We start from the raw sequence: 13557 nt of genomic DNA on the forward strand, positions 1-13557 counted from the left end.
ATGTGGCTCAAGCGGTAGCGAGCTCGTCTGGCATGCGTGTGGCCCGGGTTCGATCCTCAGCAGCACATACCAACAAAGATGTTGTGTCCGCCGAGAACTAAAAAATAAATATTAAAATTCTCTCACTCTCTCTTAAAAAAAAAAAAGAAATGGGAAAGAGTCTGACAAGAATTTGAAGGAACAGCACATTGTAAGGGACAAGGTGTGAAATGACAAACTATGCAGATCCAAAGAGCATGGCCCGTGGAGTGCTTTGGGAGGAGCACCCACAGGCCTGGGTGAGTGACACCTGTCGGGAGTGAGTTGGTAGTGAGGAATCTATACCACGTAGATGAGCAGTGGAGCCTCTTTTAAGAGGACTTTTAGAGAAGCATTTTTAGAGGTTTTCTATTAAGACAAAGATTGAATTTCTAGAGGGAGAATATATTCCATCAGCTTGGGACCCCTCCCCCATTCCTTGGATGGTCATATTTATGTGTGCAAACTTGGGTTTTCTGTTTCATATTTACTGATTAAAATACTTAAGACAGAGGAATCAGGTTTCCCCCCACCCCTAAATGAATGAGATACTACTTTTTTTTTGTGGGGGTGTGCAATACTGGGGATTGAACTCAGGGGCACTCAACCACTGAGCCACATCCCCTGTCCTATTTTATATTTTATTTAGATACAGGGTCTCACTGAGTTGCTTAGCATCTCACTTTTTGCTGATGCTGGCTTTGAACTCAGGATCCTCCTGCCTCAGCCTCCTGAGCCACTGAGATGACAGGCATGTGCCACTGTGCCCTGCTTGATTTATGTTTTTTAATATTTACTTTTAGTTGTCGTTGGACTCAACACCTTTATTTCATTTGTTTATTTTTGTATGTGGTGTTGAGGATAGAACCCAGGGTCTCACACATGCGAGGTGAGCGCTCTACTGCTGAGCCACAACCCCAGCCCTGATTTATGTTTTTAAAGTTGATAAATCAATGTTTGATTTAGAAGATAGAGATATCTGATAGCCCCCACGGTATCATGTGGCCTGCTCTCAGCAGGAGCCCATGATGGCCATCTCTTCTTTGATAGCAAGTTCATGGTATTGTTCTTCACGGCCACATGGATTCTAGTATGACCGATAATTAAACATTTAGACTGTTTTCTAGTGTTTTCTGTATTATAAACTGTAGCATAGTGAATGGTTTAAAGCTAAAGCTCTGAACACATCCCTGATTTCTCACGTTGCACACAATTTAAGGCTTTTGACAGACCGGTTTGCTCCCAAAGAGTTGTTAACTATATATATTCTCCCCTGTGGTATGAGATGACCCCATGTCCTTGCTCAGATTGGATGTTAGATTTTGAAGAAAAAATCTTTGTGATTTCACTAGTTTCATATTTTTTTTTAAAAAAATACTGCTTAGTTGCTTTATTTATATAGCATTGAATAATAATTTGAGTATTCGCATATATTCATTAGCAATTTGCATTTTTTGTAAAGTTCTTGCAGTATTTTTTCCTCTTTGCTTCCTCCCTTTCTTTACAGTCTGGGAATTGAGCCCAGGGCCTTGTGAGTGCTGGGCAGGCACTCTAGCACTGAGCTACACCCTACCTTTGTCAAGTTTTTAAAAATTATTAGATTAATAATTTTTATTTCTATTTAGGTGCTCTTAACTTATTAAAAGATACACACTAACCCTCTTTCTGGCTTTTATAATGCAGGTGTTGATTCCAGTTTGTTTTGTCTGCCTTTTATTGTTCTCATGACAGAACAGTTTTGCTCTCAGAAGAAAAACAAATTTAACCAAATCGTGCCTTTTATGCAATTTAAGAAGTGTTGAACCATCATATTATTGAATGATTGTGCATTGATTTGCATTTATTTTCTTTACGTTGTTTGGACATGAATTGTCTTGAAATATACCATATACATTTTATTAGCATCAAACTTGAAGTTCCTATATTAATGGGAAACAGTGGTAACTTTACTTTATTAAAAAAAAAGAGACCATTTTAGTCTTAAAGGGGAGTGTGTACCTTTTCATTGGCAGAGAAGGAAGAGGGGAAAAAGGGAATAGAAGCTGAAAATAGTAAAACCCTGGTCTCTTTCACTGCCAAAAGAAAAGAAAAGAAAAGAAAAAAAAAGAAAGGAAAGGAGGCAAAATTGAGTGCCCTTCCTTTGTCAGGCAGGACTTTCAGAGTGTTTTCTTGTTTGTGAATTAGAAATAGTTCTTACTCTGTGAGGTTGTTTTCCTGTCTGGTTGTCTGGTGTGTCACAGGGGCTCATGAGAAGACTGCTTTTCTCTTTGTCTGTTTATTTCTGTGGTCCTGGTCCTGGTCTTAGGTAGCACCTTAGACCATCAATTTTATGTCTTCATCTTCAATGTAAAATATTTAAAGCCAGAAGTCTCCTCTGAATGACTTGTTTTAATTGTGTCCCACAAATTATAATAAAGTATATTCTCATTATCATTTCTTTAAAAAATTCTTACTTCACTGCTTTAACAAAAATTTTGGTTTCCCTTAAGATGTCTTCTTTGACTCATGGTTATTTAGAAAAATGTTAATTTCCAAGTGTTTAAGATTTTAAATATCTTACTGGTTTTTAAAATTTTATCGTCAGAGAACATTCTGCATCTCATTTTTGTGTTTAGAAATTTATTGAGATTTGTTTTATGCACTAGCAGAATAGAGGAATTTCCCCTGTACTTGAAAAAATTGTTGAGTAGTTGTTGGCTGTGGGGTCCATAAATGTCATCTTAAGATGGTCACAGTGTTGTTCAAGTCTTCTGTATCTTTTTCTTTTTAAATTTTTTTTTAGTTGTAGATAACACACTATCTTTTATTTATTTATTTTTTATGTGGTGCTGAGGATTGAACCCAGGGCCTCACGTATGCAAGGCAAGTGCTCTACCACTGAGCTACAAGTGCAGCCCAAGTCTTTTTTTCCCCCATTTTTATCAATTACTGAGAGATGGATGTTGGAATCTCTAGCTATTATTGTAGAGTTGTATCATTTTCCCCTTTTGCTCTGCTTTGTTTGTTTGTTTCCTATGTTGAAACTCTTGTAGTTTGGTCCTGGCACGCGTAGGAGGGGTTAGCTGCCTCTTTTGTGTTGATGAAACGTCCTCTTAGTCTGGTAATATTGCTTGGCCTGCAGTTAACACTGCCTATCAATGCAGCCCACCAGGTTTCTTTTCCCATCCCTGTACTGTTAACCCACTATAACAGTTAAACAGTCTCTTGCCTATGGTATATAGTGGATTTTGCTTTTTTGTTAATCCAGTCTGATAGTATCTATCTTTTTAATGGAACGATTGGCGTATTTATATGTAGTGTGACTGTCATCTGGTTAGATTTAAACCTTTGTCTGTCCTTGCTATTTATTTATTTTTAAATATGTTTTCTTGGTCCCCCGCCCCCATTCTTGTCTTTTAGGTTACCCAAATGACTTTTAGTATTCCATTTTGATTTCTTTATTGGCTTTTTAGCAATATTTATTTCTCTTTGTACTTTTAATGTCACCTTCGGGATTAAAATACCATTCTTAACTTATTGCGGCCTTGGTGTTTATATTACTTTAAATGTGAGAAGCATAGAGTGGTAAAATCGTCACTTTTTTTTGAGTAGTTTTGAGACAGGGTCTTGCTCTTTACAGAAACTGGCCTATTATTCCTGAGCTCAAGTGATCTTCCTGCCTCAGTCTCTGGAGTAGCTGTGACTACAGGCATTGTCACTGCTCCCAACTACCTTGCCCTGCCCTTTGTGTTCTTGTTGTTATGTGTTTTAAGTCTACATTCACAATGCAGTGTTACCATTTTTGCTTTAAACAGTCAGTTGTCTTTTAAAAACAATTAAAAGGGAGACGGGGTGGTGGCTCAGCGGTAAAGCGCTTGCCTCCCACCTGTGAGACCTGGTTCAATCCCCAGCACCACATAAAAATAAAGAAAGAAAATAAAAGTATTGCGTTCATCTACAATTAAGGAAAAAAAAAACAATTAAAAGGAAAAAAGGCGCTCTTTTATATCTAACCATGTATTGTCCTTTGGGTTTCTCTTTGTGCCCTTCTGGGTGTCCATCTTGTATCTTTTCCCTTCCTCATTTTCCCAGACTCTGGCTTCCTTTCTCTGTACAGTTTCTTCTCCTTGGCACCCAGGGCCCCTCCTGCTCACAGTGCCCCTCAGTGGGCACCTTCTTCCCAGTTCACTGGGCCAGCGTGCTGACCGTCACCTTCACTCTGAATCACAGGTGTTTGTGTGCATGTCTGGTGCTGTCTCTGGAGATTGGAAGACGTGACTCATCAGTTGTCCTGTCTGTGGGAACCCCTGGTGTCCTCCTCTTAGCAGATGGTCAGTAATGACTGGTCATTTCTCTTGTTGGGATTTTGTGATCCAGGCAGGATGAGGATCTAGAATTTCCATTCACAGAATGAGGGAAACAAGACTCCGGGTGTTTAAATGACACCACACTGAGAGTTACTGATAGATAGTTACTGACAGATTTTTTGTTTTACTTTTGAAAATTAATTAATTAATTTTTAATTAGTTCTACTTAGTTATACATGACAGCAGAATGCCTTTTGACATATTGTACACAAATGGGGCACAACTTCTCGTTCCTCTGGCTGTACATGGTGCAGAGTTACTCCAGTAGTGGAATCATACATGATGTAGGATAATGATGTCTGTCTCTTTCTGCCTTCCTTCCCATCCCCACCGCCCATCCCTTCCCTCCCCTCCACACAAACCAAAGTTTCTTTATTCTTTCCTTACCACTATTCCCCCCCTCCCCATAGGTGGTTTTCCTAATTTCTCTTGCAGTGAATTCATCACTTATGTATAGAAATGCATTTGATTTAATGGTATTGATTTTATATCCTGCTACTTTGCTGAATTCATTTATGAGTTCTAGAAGTTTTCTGGTGGAATTTTTTGGATCCTCTAGGTATAGAATGATGTCATCAGCAAATAGTCATAGTTTGAGTTTTTCTTTTCCTATGTGTATCGCTTTAATTTCTTTCATCTGTTTGATTGCTCTAGCTAGAGTGACAAGGACTGTGTTGAATAGAAGTGTTGAAAGAGGGCATTCCTGTCTTTTTCCAGAGGGAAAGCCTTCAATTTTTCTCCATTTAAATGATGTTGGCCTGGTGCTTAGCATAGATGGCTTTTACAATGTTGAGGTATGTTCCTACTATTCCTCGTTTTTCTAGTGTTGAATATGAAGAGGTGCTGTATTTTGTTAAATGCTTTCTCCGCATCGAGATAATCATATGATTCTTGTCGTTAAGTCTATTGATGGTGATGTATTATGTTTATTGATTTCTGGATGTCGAGCCAACGTTGCATCCCTGGGATGAACCCCATTCCATCATGGTGTGCTGTTTTTCTTTTTTTTTTTAATGTTCTTTGCCAGAATTTCATTGAGAATTTTTGTGTCTATGTTCATCAGGGATATTGGTCTAAAGTTTTCTTTCCTTGATATCTTTGTCTGGTTTGGGTATCAAGCTTCATAGAATGAGTTTGGAAGGGTCCCCTCCTTTTCTTTTCATGGAATAATTTGAGGAGTATGGGTGTTAGTTCTTCTTGGAAGATCTTGTAGAACTAGAATGAGAACCTCTCTGGTCCTGGGGCTTTTCTTTGTTTGTAGGCTTTTGATGGCGTCTTCTGTTTCCTTGGAAATTGATCTGTTTAAATTTTGTATATCCTCCTGCTTCAGTTTGAGCAGTTATTATGCCTCTAGAAATTTGGAGGTGTCTTCGAGAGTTTCCATTTTACTGGAGTATAAAATTTTTAAAATAGTTTCTAATTATCTTCTGTATTTCAAGTGTCTGTTATTTCCTTTTTCTTTTTTTTTTTGTTGTTATTTCCTTTTTCATCACGGATAATAGTAATTTGAATTTTCTCTCTCCTTTTTGTTAGGGTGACTAAAGGTTTATCAATTTTATTTATTTTTTTCAAAGAACTAGCTTTTTGTTTTCAATTGTTTCTGTTGTTTCAATTTCATTGATTTCAGTCCTGATTTTAATTATTGCCTATCTTCTACTACTTTTGGTGTTGATTTGTTCTTCTTTTTTTAGGGCTCTGCGATGTAATTTCAGTCATTTATTTGTTGACTTCTTATTCTTCTAATGAATGGACTCAATGCAAGGAACTTTCCTCTTAGCACTGCTTTCACAGTGTCCCAGGGATTTTGGTAGTGTCGTATCAGAATTCTTATTTACCTCTAAGAATTTTTTTTTTTATCTCCTCCTTGATGTCTTCTGGTATCTATGCATCATCATTCAATAGCATTGTTTAGTCTGCAGGTGTTGAAGTAGCTTCTATTTTTTATTTTATCATTGATTTTTAATTTAATTCCATTATGGTCTGATAGAATGTATCTCTGTTTTTGTGTGTTAAGACTTGCTTTATGGCATAACACATGGTCTGTTTTAGAGAAGGATCCATGTGCTGCTGAGAAAAAACTGTATTCACTTGTTGATGCATGAAATATTCTATCTATGTCTGTTAAGTCTAAATTATTGATTGTATTATTGAGTTCTATAGTTTCATTGTTTAGTTTTTTATTTGGAAGATGTATCCAGTGATGAGAGAGTTGTATTGAAGTCACCCACTTTTATTGGGTTGTGGTCTATTTGATTCTTGAAATTTCGAAGGGTTTATTTGATATACGTAGATGCTTCATTGTTTGGAGCATAGGTATTTATGATTGTTATGTCTTGTTGGTGTAGGATTCCCCTAAGCAGTATAAAATGACCTTCTTTATCCCTTCAGACTGACTTTGGTTTGAAATTCACTTGATCTAATATGAGGGCTTGTTTATGTGATCCATGTTTTTTTCCCATTTCCAACTTCAGTCTATGGATGTCTTTTCCTCATTTCATGAGTCTCTTGAAGGCAGCATATTGTTGTTTTTTTTTTTTTTAAATCCAATCTGCCAGTCTATGTCTTTTAATTGATGAGTTTAGGCTATTAAAATTCAGGGTTATTATTGAAATATGGTTTGTATTCCCAGTCATTTGGTTTATTTTTGGTTTTTAACTTGACTTGATTTTTCCTTTGATTGGCTTTCCCTTTTCCTCCCTTTGCTGACTTTCGTTGTTGTTTTCATTTCCTCCTCATTGGATATTTTGCAGAGAATGTTCTTTAGTGCAGACTTCCTCATTGTTAATTCTTTTAACTTTTGTTTGTCATGGAAGGTTTGAATTTCATCATCAAATCTGAAGCTTAATTTTGCTGGACTCCTGGTTGGCACCCGTTTTCTTCTAGAGCTTGGTGTATGTTGTTCCAGGATCTTGTGGCTTTGAGCCTCTGGGTTGAGAAATCTGCTGAGATACGAGTTGGTCTTCCCCTATATGTAATCTGAAACTTTTCTCTTGCAGCTTTTAAGATTCTGTCCTTATTCTGTATGCTAGGCATTTTCATTATAATGTGCCTTGTTGTGGATCTGTTGTAATTTTGTACATTTGGTGTCCTGTAAGCCTCTTACATTTGATTTTCCAATTCATTGTTCGTGGTTGGGAAATTGTGAAGAAATTGTACATTCCTTTGGTTTGTATATCTGTGCCTTCCTGTATCCTGATAATTCTTACTTTTGTTCTTTTCATGTTCTCCTATATTTCTTAGAGGTTCTTAGAGGTTATGTTCGTGGTTTCTTATCATCTTCACTATGTGGTCAACTTTATCTTCAAGATTATGTATTTTGTCTTCACTGCCTGAGGTACTGTCTACCATGTGACCTAGTCTGTTGGCGATGCTTTCTATTAATTTTTTATTTTGTTTATTGTTTCCTTCATTTCAAGGATTTCAGTTTTTTTCCTTTCTCAGAATCTCTTTCTTGAAGTAATCTTTTACCACCTCTATCTCTATCTTATGTCTTTGTTGGAGTGATCAATTGTTGCTTATGTTTGTGCTCGTAAGAGCATTTTTGCTTTGCAGATCATTTTAATTATGTACATTCTGAACAACTTCTTTGACATTTCATCTACTCTGCTGTCAATGAATTCTATTAATGTGCATCTTGGTTTGTTTGGGGCATCTTCTTCCCTGTTTTTTTTTTTAATGTTATCTATGTGTCTTCCTCTAGCAATGCAGATCCTCGAGGTGTTACAGTTTCTACCCTATAATCTTATAGTGTCCCTGCAGATTACCAATGCCTCTCCTCTGGGGGAGAGATCAATATTTACAGCACCCAGTGTGAACAACATGCAGCCTTAAACCAAATAGCTCCTGTTTAGACAGTTACAGTTTCGTCACGATAAAGAGAAATGATGTGTTAGATTAATCCTACAATATAAATAGTAGGTTTGCATAAGGGCCTACAGTTTCTAATAGTGGACAGTGAGAGAGCAGGGGTGGTGTGGGGTGTCGGATGTGGGGTTTATGAAGTAGGAGGTGAGAATATAGAGGTATTAGATCACAGGAAGAGTGAAAGAGGAATCGAGATGTAGGCTAGCAGGGATACCTCTGCTGGAACCAAGCCTGCGGGGACCTTGGTGATGGTCTTACAGATTCTGGCTGTTGTCTCTAGATGGAAGTAGGCATGTCCCTAGTTGGTGGAGTTGGCAGCTTCATATCTGTGGGTACCTTGATGTTAGGCTTCTAGGTCCAACGGGTATCTTAAGATAGAAGTTTTCCTAACTAAAGATGGTGGTGTGGTGGCAGCAGGGGGAACCCAGATGGAGGCAATTGCTTTCAGAGATGTGGCTGAGAGGGCAGGCCATGTGGGGGCATTGGGCAGCCTGTTTGGAGACCTAGCACTGTAGTGTGCAGTGCTGTGGTAGGCTGCTGCCTCTGGGCCCTGTCTGTTGTCCCAAGGTGGAGGCTAGCATGTATGTGTGTGTGTATGGGGGTGACTGCAGTGCCCTAGATGAAAGCGGCTGGGAGAGCCACATGTTGGTTGAGGGGGCCCACAGTGCAGTGCATGCACGTTGCTTTCCTCCTCTGTGGATGCACAGTTACTCATTCCATATATATAATCCAAGTCCTATAATTTGTTTTCTTTGGCTACTTCCCTACTTCCTATCTCACTTGGCTCAGAATTATTTGGTAGGTGGTTCAGTGTGAGTGTACGTGCTTTTCTATATTGGATGCAATCACATTCATTAAAAAGCGAGGATCGATCTTTCCCACTTCCTGCTCTTTTCTTTGATGTCCTTGGAGGCCCCAGCTGCTTGGAGCCCTTCTTAAAGCTGCTGTCACGAGTCACCTTGGCCTTTACAATGCACAAGTCCCCAGGAAAATGTGCTGTTTTCTACGTGTGATGCAGCATCACCTAGCAGTATGATTCTCCCCTCTCCTTTTCCTCCAGGCACTTCGTCTTAGTAACATGGCCATGGGGAAGACGACCACAGGCCAGATAGTCAACCTGCTGTCCAATGATGTGAACAAGTTTGACCAGGTAAATCCAGGGGTGCCTTTTTCCATGCGTGCCTCTTTTTTAGTTTAACCTATTGTGATGCCAGGTTTTTGGTGTAGACCAGTATTCTTTTGAGGATGTAAGACAGAGGCTTTTTTTTTAAATGTACATCTCGCTTTTCCTGGTATCGTTTAGATGCAGGAATACATTGTTATCCTTTAGATTCAGGTTTGGATTTTTTGCACGTCCCATACACCATCTTTGAATAATATGTATGCAGACCACAGGGATCCTGCCCAGCTGGCTTGACTACCTAGCTGTCCTCCATTGTCCCTTCTTAACTCTTAGCATGTGACAGTGGGACAGCATGCTAAATTGTCTTTCTCTTTTTCTAGAGGTAAACTCCTGGGGGGCAGGTGGGCTGAATCTTTTCCCCGTGGCCTGTAGGAATCCTTTGTTACTTAATGCCAAATGGGTGGTCCCTAGTTAGAATAAGCAACTTTCCTCTGTTGGGCCACTTACTTTTTACACTTACCTAATAGTTGTAACACAAAATATGGGACATTTTAGCTTCTGGTCAGATCTGTCTTTCACAGGGGCCACTTCTTTTTCAATTATTCATCAAATATAAACTAACTTTCCTCCTTCCCTGCTTAATGCCAGGGGTGAAGATTTTAGATTATGATTAAAGAAGCTTGAAACCTGTCCAGGAGTTATGTATTTATATAGCTAAGCAGTGGCTGGAGAAGGTAGCAGGTACCATGGTATAGCACCCCCTAAAGTACTAGGGAACCCCCGGGAGATGGGACCTAATTATGCTACACAGAGAGTTCTGGGATGTTCTGAGATCCTCTGTGAGCTAGACTAGTTCGGAGTCTTCCTTCTGCTTCCAGTCATATGCTCCTGAAAGGGCCCGAAAGCCCTCTGTGGCCCCACATGGCTTCATCCGCAAGAGACACTTGAATTTCCTCCTCACAGGTTTGAAATCCGCTATGGTCATTTTTGGAGCAGAGCGTTTCTGTGCTGTGTTCTTACTGGATTTTTTTTTTTAATCTTTTTTATCTAGTCCTAAGAACATGTTGTCTTTTCCTTTGAAGGTGACAATCTTTTTACACTTTCTGTGGGCGGGGCCGCTGCAGGCCATTGCCGTGACTGCCCTTCTCTGGATGGAAATAGGAATATCATGTCTTGCGGGGATGGTGGTTCTGGTTATCCTCCTGCCTCTGCAAAGCTGCATTGGGAAGCTGTTTTCCTCCCTGCGGTAAGAGAAGTACTAATTTGGAAACAATGTCACTGTGTGGTAACAGCCATCACCTGCCTGATGCTTCTGTTCAGACACAAAATAAATGCCTCTGATTAAAAATAAATGCCTCTATTCTTTGCATGTGTCACAAACTCTTCAGGCTTAGCTGAAGGCCAGTGTTAAAGGGAGAAGGTAAAGGCCCTCACTGCTACCAGCTGCCTTTTCACGCATTGTGGTCTTACCAAGTAGGTGAGCAGAAGTTGGATATGTAGAAGTTATTTAAATGTATCTTAAAGAATAATAAATTAAAATATTTCATAGGCCCACTTCTAATTGCATATATTTTTATCACGTGTGTTTTGGCACTATTTTATTGTATGCATTATTTTTTATTTTTGGGGGTACTGGGATTGATCTCAGGGGTACTCAACCACTGAGCCACATCCCCAGCCCTATTTTATATTTTATTTAGAGTCAGGGTCTCACTGAGTTGCTTAGTGTCTCTCTTTTGCCAAGGCTGGCTTTGAACTCACGATCCTCCTGCCTCCCGAGAAACTGGGATTACAGGCGCATGCCATGGTTTGTGGGCTATTTTTAATTTGATGTTTCCATTAAATTAGAAACTCCCCAAGGGCCGGGTCAGTCTTAATTGACATAAAGTCTCACAGTCCTAGCAGCATGTATGTTAGAAAAATGGCTGTCAGCAAAGAGCTCGATGATGGTACAAGTGACTTAGACTTGAAGCAGGTGCCAGAGAGTTGGAAGTGGGTCATTGCGAGGGTGTCAGGTGGTGGAGATGCCCTGCTGTTTGATGTGGTGTTTGCTCTACCTGAGAATTTCCTCTTCCCTCTTTGCTTTTCCTTGGAGACCCTGTGCCAGGGTCCCGGTGTGTTGGAGCCTTGTTGCGTTCTTCTTTCCCCGTGGAACAACCAACAACTCTCCCACTCCTGCTCTGCAGCGCTTTATTCCTGCTTCATTCCACCCCTGCCAACCATGTCACTGTCAGAGCCGGAGGCCTTGCTGCCTCCCCGACCTGGGTGCCCCTTGAGGGGATGGATTGATTGTATCTGGCCTACTTTCCCCTCTTCTCCAGGGGGTGTTGCAAATGCTCCAAACACTCATGGAGCTGGGTGCCTTGTCAGCTTCCTCACTGTGCCTTTGTCCACTTGTCCTGTGAGAAGGACCTGCCTGTGTCATCAGCAGATCTGGAGGGAAGCTTTTGGTCCCTGGTCTGGGCCTGTGTCCCCTGCTGATAAGGAAAGGTGTGGCTCATCCCTCTTGTCTGTCCCCCTTAGGAGTAAAACTGCAGCTTACACCGATGCGAGGATCAGGACCATGAATGAAGTTGTAACTGGAATAAGAATAATAAAGATGTATGCTTGGGAGAAGTCATTTGCAGACCTCATTACCAACTTGAGAAAGTAAGTTTTTGTGTTCATCGTACCATATTTTTGTGCTTTTCTATTTTCTGTTTTTTACTGAAGGAGTTTAGAAGTCATTCTGTGCTTACACATGAGGGTGAACTTCGGTATGACCCGCGCCAGCCCTGCACGTGGCAGAGGGTCAAGCAGAATGGCACCAGACGCCATGCTCACCTGGGCCTCCAGTCTCTGTTCTCCTACAGCAAAAGTCATGAGGCTTCTTTGTGATACAAAACTGAAATTCTACATGTTTCTGAACATTCCAAACCCCCATAAGCAAGGATTTCCAGATGCAAGAGTTTGAGACTTTTGCATTTAAAATAAAACTGTTTTATGCTAATGTAACCAGAGGGCAGATGATAGAGATTGGGTATATCTGTATTATGCCAAACTATATAAATGGGTGTTATTCATTACAAACAGCTATAGAAATACTGGTGTTTTTTTTTTTTCTTCTTCTTTTTTGGTTCCAGGGGCATGTAATCACACAGCCACATTCCCAGCATAATCCTTTTTCTTTTTCTTTTTCTTTTTTTTTTTTAATTTAGAGACAGAGTCTCACTGAGTTGCCTAGGGCCTCACTAAATAGCTGAGGCTGGCTTTGAACTCCCTGCCTCAGCCTTCCCAGCTGCGGCGTGTTCTTTATGTGCTCATACGAGGGACTTACAAGTTTCTGGTAGCCCCTGGCCACCTCATTTTTGCACCCTTGTAGGTACTCCCGGTGTTCAGATGTGCTCTTTGCTTCATTCTTCTCTGGCTTCCTGCAGACTTGCAGCCCTCTCTGACTCCACCATAGCTTCTCCTGCCTCTCCTGTGTCTCTGTGAGGTTTCCTGCTAGCTATTCTCTCCAGTGGTTTGGGGTCTCACAGCTTTGGGGCTGCTTATTCTCTTTTTCCATGAGTTCATGAGCTCCTACGGGGGACAGGCTGTGTGTGTCTTGCTTATTTTACTGACATCAGTGGGATGCCTGGCCCACGACTTATAGCTACGAATACTTATTGAATGAATTTGATAGGGTGATTCTTCACATGTGGTTTGATTGACTCATGGTGACTTCAGCATCATTCAGATGGAAAAGCAGAATGGTCACCTAGTGCTCTGTGTGGTCTTTGGAGGAAGCTGCCCCAGGGCCTGTGCTGGCAAATGTTTCCATAATGTAACAAAGGGGCCACATTCACAGGGCACTCTGTTTCATGACTTTTGATGATGGTTCTTGGAAAAACAAATGCATTTGACTCTCTTTTCCAGGAAGGAAATTTCCAAGATCCTGAGAAGCTCCTACCTCAGAGGGATGAATTTGGCCTCATTTTTCGTTGCAAATAAAATCATCCTGTTTGTGACCTTCACCACCTACGTGCTGCTCGGCAACGTGATCACAGCTAGTCGTGTATTTGTGGCAATGACACTGTACGGGGCTGTGCGGTTGACGGTCACCCTGTTCTTCCCCTCAGCCATCGAGAGAGTGTCTGAAGCAGTCGTCAGCATTCGAAGAATCAAGGTGTGGTGGCAAATAATGTTAAAGTTGTAGGTGGCTGTTAGGTCCAGCGGTGCTTTCTT

General features: G+C 40.5%; 1 protein-coding gene across 3 annotated transcripts in view; it reads left to right on the forward strand.

Moving 5' to 3' along the window:
- The window catches only part of ABCC4 (ATP binding cassette subfamily C member 4 (PEL blood group)), a 226338-nt gene that overhangs the window by 63433 nt on the left and 149348 nt on the right, over positions 1–13557 (forward strand). For all 3 annotated transcript variants that reach the window (XM_081281510.1, XM_081281509.1, XM_081281511.1), the window contains 4 exons: positions 9289–9378; positions 10434–10597; positions 11875–12000; positions 13249–13498. In XM_081281510.1, the coding sequence (XP_081137636.1) occupies positions 9289–9378; positions 10434–10597; positions 11875–12000; positions 13249–13498 (630 nt within the window). The remainder of the gene's footprint in view (positions 1–9288; positions 9379–10433; positions 10598–11874; positions 12001–13248; positions 13499–13557) is intronic.

This window comes from Spermophilus citellus (assembly GCF_964194105.1).
Source record: "Spermophilus citellus genome assembly, chromosome: 1".
Lineage (NCBI taxonomy): Eukaryota > Metazoa > Chordata > Mammalia > Rodentia > Sciuridae > Spermophilus > Spermophilus citellus.